At 41.1% G+C, this 19,239-nt stretch overlaps 1 protein-coding gene across 14 annotated transcripts in view; it reads right to left on the bottom strand.

Moving 5' to 3' along the window:
* The window catches only part of LOC133473810 (tumor protein D54-like), a 78,625-nt gene that overhangs the window by 42,340 nt on the left and 17,046 nt on the right, over positions 1-19,239 (bottom strand). For 7 of the 14 annotated variants that reach the window (XR_009787247.1, XM_061765362.1, XM_061765356.1 and 4 more), the window contains exon 2: positions 4,053-4,154. Coding sequence is in view for 5 of the 14 variants with exons in the window: in XM_061765362.1 (XP_061621346.1) it covers positions 4,053-4,154 (102 nt within the window). In the remaining 9 variants the exon portion in view is untranslated. Of the gene's footprint in view, positions 1-4,052; positions 7,875-17,503; positions 17,522-19,239 lie in introns of those variants that run through there. The other 7 variants (XR_009787244.1, XR_009787246.1, XR_009787249.1 and 4 more) reach the window with 7 other exon arrangements.

Raw genomic sequence — 19,239 nt, 5'->3', positions numbered from 1 at the left:
CAACATCGCATGGACATCGGGGACAGTGCCTCTGGATTTGCAGACTGGGGTGGTGGTCCCCCTTTTTAAGAAAGGGGACCGGAGGGTGTGTTCCAACTACAGGGGGATCACACTCCTCAGCCTCCCTGGTAAGGTCTATTCAGGGGTGCTGGAGAGGAGGGTCCGTCGCGAAGTCGAATCTCAGATTCAGGAGGAACAGTGTGGTTTTCGTCCTGGTCGTGGAACAGTGGACCAGCTCTACACCCTCGGCAGGGTCCTCGAGGGTGCATGGGAGTTCGCCCAACCAGTCTACATTTGATTTGTGGACTTGGAGAAGGCGTTCGACCGTGTCCCTCGGGTGGTCCTGTGGGGGTTGGTTCGGGAGTATGGGGTACCGAACCCCCTGATACGGGCTGTTCGGTCCCTGTACGACCGGAGTCAGAGTTTGGTCCGCATATCCGGCAGTAAGTCGGACTCGTTTCTGGTGAGGGTTGGACTCCTCCAAGGCTGCCCTTTGTCACCGATTCTGTTCATAACATTTATGGACAGAATTTCTAGGCACAGCCGAGGCGTAGAGGGAGTCCGGTTTGGTGGCCTCAGTATTGCATTTCTGCTTTTTGCAGATGATGTGGTTCTATTCGCTTCATCAAGCCTCCAACTCTCACTGGAGCAGTTCGCAGCTGAGTGTGAAGCGGCTGGGATGAGAATCAGCACCTCCAAATCTGAGGCCATGGACCTCAGTCGGAAAAGGGTGGCGTGCCCTCTCCAGGTCGGGATGAGATGCTGCCCCAAGTGGAGGAGTTCAAGTATCTTGGGGTCTTGTTCACAAGTGAGGGAAGAATGGAACGCGAGATCGACAGGCGAATCGGTGCAGCGTCTGCAGTGATGCGGACTTTGTATCAATCCGTTGTGGTAAAGAAGGAGCTAAGCCGAAAGGCAAAGTTCTCGATTTACCAGTCGATCTACGTTCCTACCCACACCTATAGTCATGAGCTGTGGGTTGTGACCGAAAGAACAAGATCCCGGATACAAGCGGCCGAAATGAGTTTCCTCCGCAGGGTGTCCGGGCTCTCCCTTAGAGATAGGGTGAGAAGCTCGGTCATCCGGGAGGATCTCAGAGTAGAGCCGCTGCTCCTTTACATCGAGAGGAGCCAGATGAGGTGGCTGGGGCATCTGATTCGGATGCCTCCCGGACGCCTCCCTGATGAGGTGTTAGGGGCACGTACCACCGGGAGGAGACCCCAGGGACGACCCAGGACACGCTGGAGAGACTACATCCTTCGGCTGGCCTGGGAATGCCTTGGGATCCCCCCGGAAGAGATGGATGAAGTGGCTGGGGAGAGGGAAGTCTGGCCGTCCCTGCTAAAGCTACTGCCCCCGCGACCTGACCTCGGATAAGCGGTAGAAAATGGATGGATGGATTGACAAGTGAGATCTGCAAAGCCACAAACTGGTGGATCAAAGAGAATTCATCCCTTTTAAAGGTTCCGTTGTCACCATTAACAAGAGGACCCCTGTGGTGATGAGTTACTGAACAGTGAACAACACCACCTTGGGATTGACAAACTATCGATGCCAAAGCTTAAGCTTGTGTTTTGGTGTGTTTTCGTATATTGCAGATGAAAGATTATTTTAATAATCATCATCACTGTGCTACTTGTTCCCTGGCATTCCTTCTCTCTTTTATGAACAATACACAGAAGAATGGTATTAGGTTGGCGATGACAAGTTTAAAATTACACAGTAAGTCATGCTTAGATTCAAATGAAAGACAATTCAAAACAAAGTTATTTTCCGTACCTCAAGACTAGGTAAAAATTTAGCCAAGCATGATATACGAGAAAAGGTTAGTCACCCCAAATTCTTTTTCAAGAAATTAGCACACAAAGAAACTTTCGCGCTCATTATAAACTCAGGTGGGTCCATCCCTCCCTTCTCCTGGGAAGTTTAAAAAGAGAAGCTCTCGGCCCGCCTCTGGTAGTAGAGAAAGACAGAGAGAAGCTTTTGTTACTGCTCTGGTTCCTATCTGGGTGCTAGGTTTCGACCTAGCCAGCTCCCGTTGCTAGCTGGGTCAAAACCGAGCAACCCGAGAGGTCCTTCCGGAGCTGGCTCAGCCCCACGTGTTGCCCCTAATAACAATAAAGATTGTATACTAGGTAATGCCAACATTTAGTTTCACTTTATCAGACAAGTGGTTACGGGAGGAATTGCTGGCAGTCCCTTCCGTGATCTTACAACAAATTAAGTCAATTCATTGAACAACCGATGCATGCTACAACAGTATAAGGTAAGCAACATGATGTACGAAGATGGCAGCAGATTCCACAGAATCTGATATGAAGAGGAGGATAGCAGAATGGCTCATCAATTATGGACAATTGTGATAATGCTGTGCTGATCACGTCGAACCGGCGTGTTTTGAGAAAGACTTAGCAGAAAGCATTGGATACACAGGTGTAGTTAGGTAGAGGCTGAAACCAGCTGTGGTGCCAACTATTTTTCCTACGGCCATCGTGACCTCAACTACCAGCAAGAGAACTAAATCTCGCAGCCACCACGGTGCAGCAGTGAAGCGGCGCTGACAAGAGGTGAGGATTTTCTTGGATATACTTACAACTATTATGGTTATTATGCACTGGGCAGTAGGAAAATAAGACCCACGCAGTACTTTTCAGTACTGTCGTCTGTACTCTTGCCTATACGACAAGCCAACAGACACGGCAAAGACTTACTTTGCGGCGTGTTATAAAGCTACTCGAGCAAGGGCCACACAATATATAGGAATACGGCATACTATGTAAAAGCTTGTGCTGTCACTGAAACATATAAGAATATATAATACGTATAGTCGTGCTAAACAATATTGGCACCCCTGGGGTGCCATTATTTCTAGCCATGACTGCATAAAAAGACATGCTTTTGACATACCGTCACATCGACCCAGTGGCCGCTCTCTTTTTCTGTTGTACAGCTGCTACTTGGCTGCTCGTCGTCGTCACTGTCAGGTTCCGACCTCCTGATCAGCTCAAACATGTACGGTTTGACGATCCCAAGTTCAGTTGGGTGCTCAATGGCCGCTCTCTTTTTATGTTGTACAGCTGCTACTTGGCTGCTCGTCGTCGTCACTGTCAGGTTCCGACCTCCTGATCGGCTCAAACATGTACACTTTGACGATGCCAAGTTCAGTTGGGGGCTCCTGTACGTCAAAACCCTCCTCCTCATATTCCAACACATGCACGTCATTGCGTATAGAGTGTAGCGCGCTTGTGTTTGGCAATTGTAATGTCACACCCCGGTGTCTTGAGCTTTGAGTATGTTCGGGGAGTGCTCAATGCGCGTAATAAAAATCTAATTTTTAGCTAAACTATAGTTGACAACTTGCTGGAAGTGACGTGCATGTATTACATAACAAACAATGCAAATACAAATTATAACTGACCACATAACATCTTTGTCCTATAGACCTTTAAGATAGTGTATCTTATTCCCCCCCCCACACTCAATTAGCTCTCGGAATGGCTTCTAAGTACATGGAAACTGCTAGCGATAGTGTTAGGAAGCTAATTACTATCAAATGAAGGATGTCACTGCCAAACACGAGGATGGCACTCACATGCACGCGCACGCACGCACACACATATGCGTTTTGAAATGGTATCTTAGTCCCAGATTTTTAAAATATCAAAAACCTGGCATTTTAAAAGGGGTCTGCAGACTTTTAATATTCACTGTATATATATATTTTTTTAAATACAGTTTGTTTGTGCGTGTGCATTTTCTTCACAAAGGTGTCCAAAGGGTAATACATTTGAAAAGGGCACAGGGCACTGCTGCAAACTGCATCAAATGATTAAGTTTTGCATTTTTAAGGAGAATTACGGACTTAATTTTGGAAAATCTTAAATCTTTGTTGTAAAAGAGTGAACTATATCTAAAACCAAAAAGTATAGCCAAACAGAGCAGTGGACAGACCTAAACCCAATAGGTTCTAAAAAAGGTTAAGCAAACGTGCTCAAAAGAGTTCATGACTACATAAATGTCTAAAAGTAAACTGCAGCCGAGCAGTGCCATACCTCATGTCACCCAGCTTCCTGCTAATGGCCGAGCTCATGGTGGTGAAAGCCGCACTGGTCTTCTGTCCCGCCTGGGAGAGGGTCTCCTGAGTCTTCTTGTATCTGTGGAAGCGTCAAAGACGTTAAATCTCCTCCTCATACAATTTTGTGTCTTCATTGTTATTCTCGGTGCCAAGGCGTCTGTGTGGGCATGTCCTAAATACCACACCGAACATTGATTCATGCAGTTTGTGAAAAACACTTTAACCTACTTCAGTCTGTATAAAACACTTCTAACCTACTTATTCCACCCATCGCCACCAATCATCTTTTAAGCCCGGTACAAACAAAGACAATCGGTGTGTTTATGTCCCTATTTTGCCTCTTCTCGACCAAAAATGTCAAACACCAGACTATTTTATGTCTTTTAAGATTATCCTATAAGATTATCCTTAGGTCTGGTGTGTGTTAAGAGTGGATTTGTCCCGATAATAGGTTCCAAAACGGGTTGAGCAGATAATCTTAAATATTGAATGTGTTCAATATTTACGACCGAAACTCTTCATGCGTGAAACTGACGTCTCCCGAGTCATGACACCGTGAATTGTGACGTGAAACAGAATGTAGTGAGTTAAAAAGTGCCCTGACTCAGGAACAAGGAAAGAACCATAAATAAAAACAAGCGTCTTACCCAATATAATTTTTTTTCCCCCGCAAAAAAGTGGGTTCCCCAGATGACAAGAAGTCCTTTTATAATTTTGACATTTTACATCGCTCACAGCCCCGGCAACCTTTGGAAACACTCTGGTAACATCGGTGCTTATCTGGAAGTGTTTCGTTGTCTTCAGTTTCGTGAGAACACGTGATCAATCGAGATATCTGCCTCTGAGGACTTTTTCCACAATTGGCGGTGGAACAGAATCCTGATGTAAAGTAGTGTGAAAAAGTGTTTGCCACCTTCCTGATTAATTTTTTGGCATATTTGTTTTTCCCATCATCAAACAAATTTTAATATGAGTCAAAGACAAGTAAACACAGAATGCAGTTTTTAAACAAAGGTTTTTATTATTAAGGGAGGGAAAAAATTTCAAACCGACATGGCCCTGTGTGAAAAAAAGTGATTGCCCCCTAAACCTAATAACTGGTTGGGCCACCCTTAGCAGCAACAACTGCAATCAAGCGTTTCGAATAACAACAAGTCTCTTACAGCGCTGTGCATGAAATTTGGCCCACTCATCTTTGCAGAATTATTGTAATTCAGCCACATTGGAGGGTTTTCAAGCATGAACCGCCTTTTTAAGGTCATGCCAAAACATCTCAATAAGATTGAGGTCAGGACTTTGACTGGGCCACTCCAAAGTCTTTATCTTGTTTTTTTCTTCAGCCATTCAGAGGTGGACTTGCTGGTGTGTTTTGGATCATTGTCCTGCTGCAGAATCCGAGTTCATTTCAGTTTGAGGTCACAAACAGATGGCCGGACATTCTACTTCAGGATTTTTTTGGTAGACAGCAGAATTCATGGTTACATTTATCACAGCAAGTCTTCCAGGTCCTTTTGTGTGTTTGAGTTCAACAAAAAACTTGCCTCACATGGGGCACCACTGTGTAGCATATATTGGTTTTGGATAAAATCGTAATTAATTTTGGAAAAGAATAAAAAATAGAAAGCGAACGCCTGCGTTTACTTTCAGTGTCTGTGCCATTTGGGTTTGTCATGCTCGGGCGGACAGGACCGGGATTCCGTATTTACCGGCAACTGTTCAAAGTTTTGGTGCGAATCATTATTGTGATATCTCAAAAATATTGTGATCCGATAGCTATGTGTTGGTCTTTTTCTGCATAATATTCCTGCGACCGACAGGAATGACGGGGGAATAAAGGATGCTGCGCCAAGTCAGAATGACGCTCCGAGCGATCGCTTTGTTGCAAAGCTATCGCGCAAAATGCCGGCCAATACATATGGCGAGATCCTCTCAGCCGCTTGCCAGCTGATCGTCTCTCGACCAGGATTAGAGTAAATGGAATCCGGAATCGTGATGAGTGAACGCCGTCTGGATAGCCAGCCGAATTTCATCCCGAGCTTCTTCAGACGAAGACAACTCGTTTGCAGCTCGCGTTAGCTACATTTAGCACTCCTTCAAAAATTCTATTCATAAAAACATAATTTAGTCCCACTAGTTCACATTGCAATGTCACATCTGTTGCCAGTACTGATTTGAATTTTCCACTACGTCCATCTTGCAGGAATTCAACACCCGTCTTTTACGATTGCGACGAAGAAAAGTAACTTTTTTTTTTACCCTTGCAAAACACGTCATCAATAAAATGTATTCTCCAGTAATGGTGTGTATTTTTTAAAACTTACAGGTTATAAATCCAGCAGACGTCCGACCCCATTCCAGGACGCAGTGCAGACAAAAAAGGTAATTGAAAGCTTTTTTTTCTCCACGTCAGCAATTTCAACAATGTAATTTTTAGTAATTAGTTGTCTTTCTAAACTGCACAGGTTGTGCTTTAAGGAGAATGAACTGGTTTCCAGGACAATGACAACCACGCAAGATCCCATTCACTGCCACCGAAGAATAAAATCCAGAAGTGGATCAAACTTTGCTAGTTTTTATACGCAAGGTAATAAAAACCTGGACAAACGGTAGAGGAGGGAAAAAGTGCAAGTGTGGGAGCCCCATTTGTTCATGCATTTTTGTCTAATATAAATTCTGTACAGTTACACTTGTAAATAAATTATTTTTCTGTCAAAAGTATTTTTTCAGTCTTTTATGTTCACGTTTGATATTTTCACAAAACAAAACAAAATATTGGTGTCAAAGTCATTGTTCTGCTTGATGTGTCTGCTTTCACAAAAAGGCTGTTTTCTCATTTTTTTTTCCTCCAGAAACAGATTTGGCTGAAAGTTTACTTACTTTCTGATTACTAAAGAATGGCGTAAGCTAGAGACAGTTTTTTTCTGATGAAAAAAAGAGAGCCTGATTTTATTTTGGAGGTTTTGGTGTTTACATAGTCATAGCACACAATATTCTGTGGGGCTTGAAAAATGAGTGAAATTGCTAAAAAAAATGGGGTTCCCTGCTCAGGAAATGGCTGGCAGTGAATGAGTTAATTAGGTTGCTTACAAGCTGTTTTAACGTGTCGAGATTGTCTTATTGGGTGGGACTGTTTACAACTTCCGCCATAATTGCGTTGCATGTGCAGTTGCTTTACGTTGTATGCAACTGGATTGTTACTATTGTAAGCTCATTTAAGTGGTGCGTCTAATTTTGAATAGATGCACAAGTGGGGTAATTAATTGTTAAACAATTAAATAGCATTAGCAAATTATGCTGTGAGGGTTATCACGTAACCTTAAAGGTGTTCGAGAACGTGCATAGAAGCAGTAACCGAATGGAACAAAATTGTTGACATCAATTTTACGCACAAAGTTTATATGATCGATTTAAAATTGATGCAAGAGATTTAGCAATTTACTTGATTTAAACAATTGCGAAGGGCACCTTGATGGAGTAAATCAAATCAGCTTATTAACAAAATTTTAAACGAATTGCCTAATTCACCAAATTAATTTAGTTAGCTTTGATAAATAAATTCAATTTGGTTATGATTAGGTAAACAAATCGATTTGACTGTGATGAGTCGCTGAGCAAGTCAATTCAATTTGTGAAAAAAATTTGAAGCTTTAGTTAATTCAAAGCAGTTTTAATTAGCTTTGGTAAAAAGTTAGGTATACTTTTAATTAGGTGTGTATTATTGTTAATGTATTATTAGTAATTGTAATTCATGTATTAATGAATTGCTTGTATAACTTACAAAGACGTTGGCTTTGGCATCAGAGAAAAGGCAAGAAAAAAAACATTCAAAGAAAAACAATTGGGGAGTAAAAGTTAAAAATCAAAAAGTCAAATCAAATTTAAAAAGAAAAGCCCAAAGTGATAAAAATAAATGAACAAATAATTAATAAAGGTTAATAAACTCCACTCATGCGTGAATCAGTTAAGTAATTGTGTTTAACCTATTAAAGTGTTGCAGGGCTAAATCAATTTACGTGATGTAGGGAACGTTTTCGAACGGGAGGTGGCGTTGTTGCAGCACCCTTTGTTGGTAAAGCTTGTAATTGTTACATTGTAAATCTCAAACAGTTGGAAAATCAAAAAGGCACGAAGCTTCAAATGTACAATTGTAGCGGTGGTGTTTTGAAAAACGAGTGAAAAGGGGAGCTTTTAAATTAATAAAAGCAATCGATCGCGGGTACGAGTAGATGCAATAGCTTAGTGGCTTTGCTAGCTAGCGAGAGGTGGTTAATGACCCTCAGACGGGTAACGAAATGCAGCGCACACGCAAACTACACGTGAACATGCCCCCTTGCCTAAATATATTTCAAAATATTGTCAATTATGTGTGTTTGAGTTTAATGAAAAAACGCCTCACATGGGGCACCACTATGTAGCGTATATTAGTTTTGGATAAAAGCGTGATTAATTTTGGAAAAGAATATGCCGGAAAGCGAAGGCCTCCGTTTACTTCTGTCGTTCGATGTACGGTTAACTTTACAATCAAACTATCTTTGTCTCATAAAGGGGAACCCCGTCTCTTTTTAGCTGTTAGCTTTCAACTACAAATACGTTAGCTGTTAGGCAGGAGAAACAGAAAGCCAAGAACCAAGAGTGGGAGTCGAAGGGTTAAATACCCAGGGGCCGTGTCTAAGAGACAGGGGAAGTGGACAAGACCACACCCATTGACTTGGCTTTAGTCTGCAATTTGGCCCATAAGAATGGGTTTAAAAATAATATATTAAAGTACTCCCAACTTTGTACTCTCCCACACAAAACAAAACAACTCTCGCATAGGTGCTAATGTTCTTTGCAAAATCGGTTTCTACAGGGTGATAAACACAATGGCACATTCAGAAGAAACACATTCAGAAGGCAACCTGTAAAAACAATCACAATCATCACGGTATACATTTAGAATATTTCTGAAGGTTTGATTTTGTTTATTACGAACTGTGTGGTTTCAATGTCATTTTAACGTCCACATGCCACAGGAGGGGGGGGGGGGGGCTTGCATGTTCCACTGTTCAACAGTCATCAATCATTTCCTCCCCACCTCAACCATGCTGTGCCAGACTTGCATCAGTTTTCATGGCATCAGATGATATAAACCAGGTTTTCTGTGTCTTGTCAGAACAATCTAGCTGGTTGAGGTTCAAGACGCAGGAATGCAACAGTTTATCAGTTCTTGGGGTTGCCATGGCAACCGGGCCATCGGCCTATACGCTACATTGTATGTATTTCTATAATTTACAGATGATTTCTCCAGCAGTAAGGCGACAAAGGTCACTCCTCTGGTTGGCAGAGCAAAGAAGAAAGGTGGAAAAAAATATTTCTCCACACAGCAGCAACAAAATATATAGATTGTTTTTATGGTAAATCCTTTATGTTTCTATAATATAGCCTGTGCATCCAGCAGAGAGCTCCCTCCCACTCTCATTGGCAGTGCAAAGAGATCCATATCCATATCACACTACAACAATAAAAAAAAAATGTTATGGTAACTGTTCATATTTCTATAATTTACAGGTTTTGTGTATCCAGCAGAGGTAGGGATAATTCCGGCTGGCATCCGGCTGACAGTTGGCCAGATAATCAGAATCATCTTTATTTGCCAAGTATGTCCAAAAAACACACAAGGAATTTGTCTCCGGGAGTTGGAGCCGCTCTAGTACGACAACAAACAGTCAATTGACAAAGAACACTTTGAGACATAAAGACATTGACAAAAAAAAAAAACAGTCACTGAGCAATAAAGGGTTAATAGTTATCTGGTAATGCCAGTAGATCCCCTTCAGTGCAAACCCTGGACCCCTGAGCTCTGCCGCAGAGATGGATTCTAATGAGCTTGCTGACTTCTTGGAACTGTTTCTCACAGACGAGCTGCTCCAACACATTGTGGACCAGAACAACCTGTACGCTCTGGAGTATTTTGAAGCACACCCCAGTAGTCTGCCCCATTGCCGAGGAAAACACACAGAGGGAGATGGACATACACAAATGGACACAAACGCACGCACACACACACACAGAAACATGTATACAGTTCAACAATACATTTTTTTTTTTTTTTTTTTTTTTTTATAAATGTCAAAATTGTAAATTCATATATACAGTACTTGTAAAGGAATCATTTTGCCATCAAAAGGATGCATGTGATATGGTTTTCATTCACTAATAAGTTCCATACACACGCTATAGGCTTTAACTGCTTGTGCTGGGACCACAAACAATCCCACAGGTTTATTAGGATATCAACTCACAGGTTCTTACAGGTGTTTAGACACTATAAAAGCATTCTCCGACACCAGCACTAATCAGTACCACTGCCTTGCTCATTTCCCACATCCAGTCCTATCCTGCCCTTTTCTGTCATCTCTAATCTTGTTCTGTTGATTAGTGGTTGCATGTCCCCCATCCCCTTCCACAAATAAGAAGACGATTTGAATTTATAACATTACTTGCAGTCAAATATCTAGACTGTCTAACTATTGTCCTGCTGTGGTTCACACCCTATGCTCCTTGTCCGCTTTGTTCCTTGATCTGTCCCCGAAAACCCTTTTCTGTCCAGCTGCATTTTCAATAAACAGTATAATTAAAAAATAAGCAGCGGGAGTATTTCAAACTCCCCTGTTGCACAGCAAAACTGTTACAGCACAAACGCCATACAGATCCACCTTTCTGCATGACCATGCAGCTGAACAGGACAGGTAAAATAAACATTGAATTAAAAAACAATTAAAAAAAAAAAAAACTGGCAGTGAAAGAGTGAACACACCTCAGCCCTAAGGACAATCTTATAGGATAATCTCATAAAATAAGATTTTCTGGTGTTTGACGTGCTTCGTCGGGAAGGGGCAGAATCTGGTCGTCTGTGTATTGGGCTTAAACAGACTTATTTATGCCTTTGCATTGTGTTCTGGGTGACGCTACGGTGACACACTGCGCTGTCGACCACACTTAATGTTTTATCAGAAAGCTTTCTAAACACAGAAACTAACAACTTATGATGATCTTATTTTTCATGAATTCCAACATTAGAGGAAGCTGTACACAAACAAGCATGGAAAAATAAATAAATTGCCAAGAATGACCAAACACTAAACAAGTTGTTAAAATAGATAGTAAGGAAGAAATGGAGCACAGCAAAGAGGTATTTGTAGTTGATAGAATTCATGCAATTAGCATTGAAAGCCACAGAAACTATACAAGCCATGCCACTCGGAGTTATGTCACAAGCAAGCCAGCGGCGACGTGTCGTGTGCCGCTGATAATTTTGACGGTCATTTGTTAACTGTAAATTTCAGGAAATGTTTTTCAAGCTTAGTGTGTCTGTTTACTTGATTGACATGAAAACTTTGAGGCCTTGGATTAATGCAGTGGTTCGATGGCTTTTCTGGGTTCGCAATCAAATCTGAACTCACGCAATCTGCTCGTTGCGTGACTGCTGCCAACACACAGACAGCGGCAGAAACACTACTATATACTGGGGCTGGGAAGAACGTATTCGCTATTTGAATCAATTCGCAAATTCCAATGAAAAAAGAATATTAAATTAAAATTTACGCATTCAACTGGAAGAGAATGAACTTGCGTATCTGAGTCTGACAGGAGCTAGAATTAATAAAGGCATCCGCCCACATCCTTGTTTACTTCTAGCGCCAGAGTTTGACTTACTGTGCATGTGCAGTTGTACAGTACCCTAGTATAGCCCTCATGTATAATCCGCAATGTATCATGGAGCCGTCTCCGTTGAGACAAGACTCTCCGGAGAGTGAAGCATCCCATGTGGAGAAGCTACACGAATGTTCATGGCAGACTTGCGACCGTGGCAGATGAATTGGATAAAGTTATGCAAGATTCATTCAACACATCGTGGCAGATGATTGACAAGACCTACCGCTAACTAGCAACTAAGCTAAACAGCTGGTAGTAGACAAGATGTTGCCAGCCAGCGTGGAGTGTGCATTGTTCGGCACAGAGACCTGCTTAAACAGACCTTGGCCACGGCGAGGGATCATGATGATTAAAGTAAGTCATTTTAAACCACAAGAAGCGTTTTGGCCAGACGGAAAATGCTCCTCCTGCTTGCTTTCTTTACTTTGTGACTAAATCTGCTACCGCAAAAAACTGAACAGGACTTAAAGAGGGCTGTAGAGAGTTTTCAAATAATCAAATTGGATTTTTCATTTGTTAGACTATTATTATGGAATAGTACAAGGAGTAAGAGAGCCATATGATTCGATCATCAGTCGCCAAACAATACGTATTTCGACTGGGATTTTAGGGGGCGAGTCCAAGCAATATTATAATACTGTACAGTACATACATACAGCACATACAAGCACTGGAACGGAACGAGGGTAAAAATGATGAGAAGTGCTCTTTTCACAGTTAAGACAGTCAACCAATTAGCAAATTCCCGAGTTATCATTAAAATAGTTATTATTGTTTTTATGAATGTTGTAGTATCAATGCAGCTTCGGTAAAATGTGTGTTTGATGTTTTTTTTAAAAGATGAAGCTTCATTATTTGTGCATAGGCATGGTCTGATGATGTTCTATATTTGTTTGCAGAGTAGGAACAAAAACAAGAACGAACATTTTGATAAATCACCGATTTCTTCGTCAAATGTGCGTAGGCACGATTTAAGCTCGACTCTCGCGTGAGGAAAAGTGACAGAAGGCGCTCCAGATGCTGCTCCAGTCATGTGTTGCTGTGTGCGTCCGAGAGACAAACTATTAATGCTTTTCACTTGTCTTAAATTTTTTCATTTTACTATTTTTAAATTTTTTACAGCAGAGTAGACCTGTCTTCGAGGGTACTAGATTCAGTCGCATCACTGACAAGGCTCTTCAGCTATACCACAGACTTCATCTCCAAAACTCTGACCAAATAAATGTGAGTATGGACTCGTACAACACTTGCACCATTCTAACTTGAGAGGCTTTCCCTGCTAGAAGGATGTGTCAGCCAACTAAAGTAGAATAGTTTGATAACTGTAAATGTGGCGGACTAACCTGAGATTGTAGGTTGTAGCCAACCTCCTAGCCCTGTTAGCATTAGCCCCATGCGGCTAGCTAACCGCAGCAAGCCTATTCAGACGCAAAACAGATTCACTCCTTTAGATAGTTACATTGCTACTCAGTCTACTGGCTCCCTCACGTTAGTCATAGGTGACGGCATCACTCGTAACATAAAGCTTACAAACCCAGCCACTGTAATGTGTACTCCTGGGGCTAGAGCACCAGACATTGAAGCTAGCCCGAGGGAGCAAATTCGCAGTAGGCCTAAACTGCCAACTGTTTCGTGATGCCAACGTCACGCCCTGGGTCTTCCAGATAAGTACTTCTTTTGATCTGTTGCCGTTATGAATTGTCAAGAGTGTATTGTATTTTGTTTAATTCTTTCCATTTTTGCTTAGATAAACCAAAGACGGAATCACGCATGCCACCAGCATGAATCCTCACTCTTATCTCTTTGCTTTCCTGCTCTGCTTGTTTCCACAGACACTAAACGCACAAATCGCTCAAAACTCTTTTTGCGCACCACAAACCACCATCACACACCATATTATCCCCTTGTCACTGTTTGTTTCCTGTGTTCAGTGCTTACTCGTTAACCTTCTATATACCCTGGCTTTGCAGTACTCAAATATAGCATCTCTATCACCCTCTCTAAATAACATTCATCAACACATTACCAAAAAAAAAAAAAAACTCCCAAAAACTGTCAAAAACAAAAAACAACAAAGAATGCATCGTACCAAATCTATTTAAAATTATGGTACACACACCTATTATATGTCCCACTTAACATTTGTGTCTTGGAATGTCAATGGCATTCGATCACAGGCAAAGAGAATTAAGATTATGGATTATACCACTAAATTTAAAACAGATCTCTTATTACAAGAAACCCACCTTACTAAGTCAGAAGAAAAATGCATCATTGACTAATTTCACTGAGGTCATCTCGGCCTTTTATAACTGTAGACAAAGAGGAGTCTCAATACTAGTCCATAAAAGATGACATTTTACAATAAATATTTCAGTAGCAGATCCAGAAGGCCAATATGTAATTATACAGGCTACAATATTTAACAAGCTTTACACAATTGTCAATGTATACGCTCCAAATAAAGATGTTCCAGCCTTTTTTCACATGCTCTTTTCACAGTTGTTAAACTTGTCAGCCACTTCTACAATTATTATGGGAGGTGATTTTAACCTATCGCTAAATCCCCTAATAGATCGCTCAAATCTCAAAAATAGTAATCGGCCACAATGCTCCAATATACTAGAGCAGTATATCGATGATGTTTGGTGTCGTTGCCATATGGAGGCTGAAAAACAGTACAAAAAGAAAATACATATTTTTCATACATCTGTTCACCGCTCTTTCTCAAGAATAGATTTCTTTCTTTCAAACAATTCGTCAGCTCAAAGAATTACTCCCAAAATACATCCAATCATCATCAGTGATCATGCACCAATTTCTCTCAATCTAAAAGTTTAATCAAATTTGGGACCCCCACCAACATGGCGCTTCAACACATCCCTATTGAAGGACCCAGATTTTGACTCTTTTGTGAGGAAGGAATGGGATGAGTTTTTGCAATTTAATGACTCCCCAACCATATCCCCATCTCTGTTGTGGGAAACCGGGAAAGCTGTTTTGAGAGGTTGAATCATATATTCTTCGTATAAGAAAAAACAAGAACAAAAATTGGAAAATGGAATTGAGGAAAAAATAAAACACCTCACGGAAGAATATGCAATTAATCCGATAGACACACTTAGAAACCAATTTCAAAAGGCAAAACATCAGTTAGATGTTATCTTATCAAAAAGAACAGATTTTCTACAACAGTTAAGATACACTAACTTTGAGTACAATAATAAATCGTGAAAATTCCTTGCGAACCAACTTCAGTGCAATAAAGAAAAGTCATTAATTACAGCCATTCAAGATTCAAACGGCAACTGTACACAGTCACCGCTAGAAATAAATGAATTTTTTTACAATTTTTATAGCAACTCATACGCATCTTCGAACAACCCAGATCATAAAGAAATTGAAACTTTTATTAAGGATCTAAACATCCCTCAATTAAATACACAAATTAAAGACAACCTTGATGTTCCTTTAACCATCACAGAATTACATAACGCATTAAAAAATATGCAACCGGGATGGGCACCTGGTCCGGACGGAATCCCTGTTGAATCCCATTAAACATTTTTGGCCAATACTAGCGCCTCTGTTTTTCAGAACAGTCAATGAGATAAAAGATAAAGGTAGAATTAGTAGCCATATGAACACAGCTTCAATTAAGTTATTACTAAAGCTAAGTAAAGACCTCACTCTCCCGGCGAATTATCGGCCCTTATCACTGATTAATGTAGATATCAAGATTATCTTGAAAGCCCTCGCACCGAGACTTGAAAAGGTACTTCCGTCGATAATCCACTATGACCAGAAAGGCTTCATTAAAGGTAGAAGTTCCACAAATAATGTCAGATGTCTGTTGAATTTAATAAGCCTGTCACAGCATAAAAATCTAACCGCAATTATCATGTCACTTGACGCAGAGAAAGCTTTCGATAAAGTTAACTGGGCTTTCCTGTTTGCAGTACTTCGCAAATTTGGCTTTGGAGATTCAATTATACATTGGATAGCAACATTATATAATTCGCCGAAAGCGACTGTCACCACAAATAGGATCACTTCACAAAGTTTTACATTACAAAGAGGAATCAGACAAGGATGCCCACGTTCACCAATGCTATTTGCAATATTTACCGAACCTCTTGCTGCCGCTATAAATCAGAATGCTAATATTAAAAGGTATCTGCTCACTAGTGACAGAACACAAAATCAATCTACATGCTGATGATATTCTTCTTTACTTACAGGAACCCAAATATTCTCTTCAGGCACTCTTCAATCGCATTAAAACATTTTCACAAATATCAGACTACTCTAGTAACTGGACACAAATCAACAATATGCCAATAAGAGCAAACTCATGGACTCCTGCAGACCAAATCCCAGAGTACCCTATTCCTATAAGAAAAATTAAGTATTTAGGTATCAATATTTCGTCAAAACTCACATAGCTAACCAATCTAAATTACACACCACTTGTGGAAAAAATCTCATCTGATTTAAGACGCTGGAATAACCTGCCTATATCATTACTGGAAAGATTAGCTACAATAAAAATGAAAACCTTACCTCAAATAAATTATTTATTTTCAATGATTCCATTTAAGCCCACATTTAAATGATTTCAAACCTTAGATTCTGCTGTAATAAATTTGTATTCAAAAAATAAGAATAGAATCAGTCTATCCACAAAAGTAAACAGGAGGGAGGCGTAGATGCTCCCAACTTTAAACACTATTATTTAGCTAACCAATTACAATACCTCATCAAATGGTTGCACCATAGTGAGGAGTGTGATTCTTGACTAGAATTGGACCAAACAGACTCCAACAACATTAAACTACCAAAACTCCCATTTATTTCTACTAGTCTTAAACGCCATAAATGTTTCAAGAATCCAATAATCCACCTTAACGGCTTGGTGGCAAACTTTAGAATCGACAGGATCTCAATTAGCTCCCAATATGCTCTTCCCAATCTGTCATAACCCAGATTTCGAAATTAATAATATACCCCTTCATTTTAGTACATGGGAACAACATGGAATTAACCACCTACAACTATTATTTAACAATAACGGTTTTTAAGACATGTGATGAACTGTTCCAAGAATTCCAAATAACAGCCGGAAACTTTCTTCAATACAATAAATTAAAAGCAACAATAATGAAAAAAAAAAAAAAAAAAAAAGAATATCATCACTCCAGAGCACCTTCGAACTGCCGGAGTTTGTCAAGCAAATAATGAAGCTTCTCCCGCAAAGTAAAATAAATCTCTCAAAAGTTTATAAATTTATTTCACGGACTAAATCAATGCACTTACGAATCACTAAATGGGAAGAAGACCTCTCCATGTCTGCTGACCGTAGCTACTGGAGACAGATTTGTAACAATACATTTAGAATGACAAAAAACACAAATCTACAGCTTATACAATATAAAGTGCTCCATAGAACACACTTTACTCAGTACACTGTGCATAAAATGGGCGTCTCCCCATCTAATATTATTATTTTATTCATTTCTTTTTCTTTTTTCTCTTTTATTTTCCCACATTTTAGATCGGTTTGCATGGTGAAAAGACATGCATGCTGTGGGGATCTTCTCCTCTTGTCCCTGTGTTTGCTGTTCCGGAATCTGTGGGGGCGGGACTTTTTTTCACTCCTTCCTGATCTCGGGGGTGGGGGGGAACCACTGGGGCGACCTCCTGGGGAGTAGTGGAGGTGTGATGGTGACTCACCCATGTTCTGTGGGTGCTGGGGCGGTGCCGGCTGGCACCCGCCTGGGTCCCCCGCTCTGGCTGCTGGTGGTGGGGGCCCCCCTGTCGCTCCTCGGGCCTGCTTCCGAGAAATAACTACCAGATTCCTGCAGTATTAATGTCTCGTCATGCCCACAGTAACATGAAATATATTTGTTCTAGATAATGCAATCTTATTAATATTACCACTCTGAATACCCTGGGGGAAAATAGCACCGATCAGCCCACTTTAATGAAGATGGGTCCTATGAATATAAAATCACTTTCCTCAAAAGCTTTGGCAGTAAATTTTATCAGAGACCAAAATCTTATATGATTGGTCTTTGCGAGACTTGGTTAAAACCAAATGAGTTTTTACCACTTAATGTGTCGTCTCCCCCAGACTTTGTGAGTTCACGTTGCGTGTCCTATTAAGAAAGGAGGGGTTGGGGGACGCCCAAGAGCTTAACCATGTAGGACGTGTTTCGTGGTGGCTTTTCGGGGATGAACAAATTTTTTTTTAACACTTCCTGATATTGCAATATTTTGGTGCTAAAGTTTCGCTCTATGATACTACATCTGAAGCCACCCAGGAAAAACTCTCTTACCATGTCAGAATTTGATAGTTGACCAAAAAACTGTAGAGAAAACGGTTCAGCAGCTGAAACAGTCAACGAGCTGTCTTGACTCAATGCCATCTGACTTTTCAAAGCTATTGCAAAGTCTGTGCTAGCTGATTTGCAGCAAATAATCAATTGCTCACTTCAGTCAGATGAGTTTCCTAAAGCTCTTGAATTAGCGGCCATTAAGCCTGTGCTAAAAATAGAACGCTGGACGCTTCCATGTTAGCAAGCTATAGACCCATGTGGTGGGTATGCTCTCGCAATCGGAGGTGCCACAGGGACTTCGAACCACTTGATAACCCCATTCCTCCACGCAGCCCTGCTGTGAGACGGCCACTCGGAAAATGCCTGGTGTACGTCAAGTGGACCTTAACTTAATTGGCAGCTTCCCGTCAGATCTTGTGAAGACTCCTTCCCCGACCAAAAGGAAGACTATGTGCTTAATATTCAAACGTGCATGTGAGGCGCCACCCACTGGCTTTGAAAGGAACTGCAAGCTCCAACCCGTAGACTCGCCTTTGATGTTCGTTAACGGAAAACAAAAATGTCCGTTTTGATATCGTACAAACTCTGTAGAAATATTCCAAATGTATGACTTGGTGTCTGTGTCACTATTGTCAGATCTACAGGTCCTCTGCAAGATTTTTGAGAACTGTTCCTCGTGATTATAAATCAGACAGTACGAAATGTTGTATTGAACAATAAGCAACCGATCTGCCATGACCAAAGTTTAAACAATGATTCTACGCGTGAGATTACAAAATTGGGAGTGTTTTAGATTAATATATGATTTTAAACCCATTTGATCAAATTTGGAGACAAGATTCAGGCTGATGGGTGTGGTCGGCAATCCCTCTTGCCCACGCCCCGCCTCTGGGGTATTTAACTCTTAACTCACACCTTCTCCCGCTAGTCTTGGGTTTTTCCTCGCCTCTTGTCTTGCTGGCAGCTCGCCAGCCGGGTGGCCTCCGGCCAACCACCTCCCCCTTTTGTTTCTGTTGTCCTTGGGCGCCCCCGGTGCCACCACGTGTGCAAACGCCCGCCACAACCAAGCCGGAGGCTTTTTCGATCGAAGAAGCCATGCAGCTTTGATCACTTTTCCTAGCCACGATCGGT

The sequence above is a fragment of the Phyllopteryx taeniolatus genome, unplaced genomic scaffold, assembly GCF_024500385.1.
Source record: "Phyllopteryx taeniolatus isolate TA_2022b unplaced genomic scaffold, UOR_Ptae_1.2 contig_48, whole genome shotgun sequence".
In the NCBI taxonomy this organism is placed as follows: Eukaryota; Metazoa; Chordata; class Actinopteri; order Syngnathiformes; family Syngnathidae; genus Phyllopteryx; species Phyllopteryx taeniolatus.
This window is presented reverse-complemented; position numbering and strand designations above follow the sequence as displayed.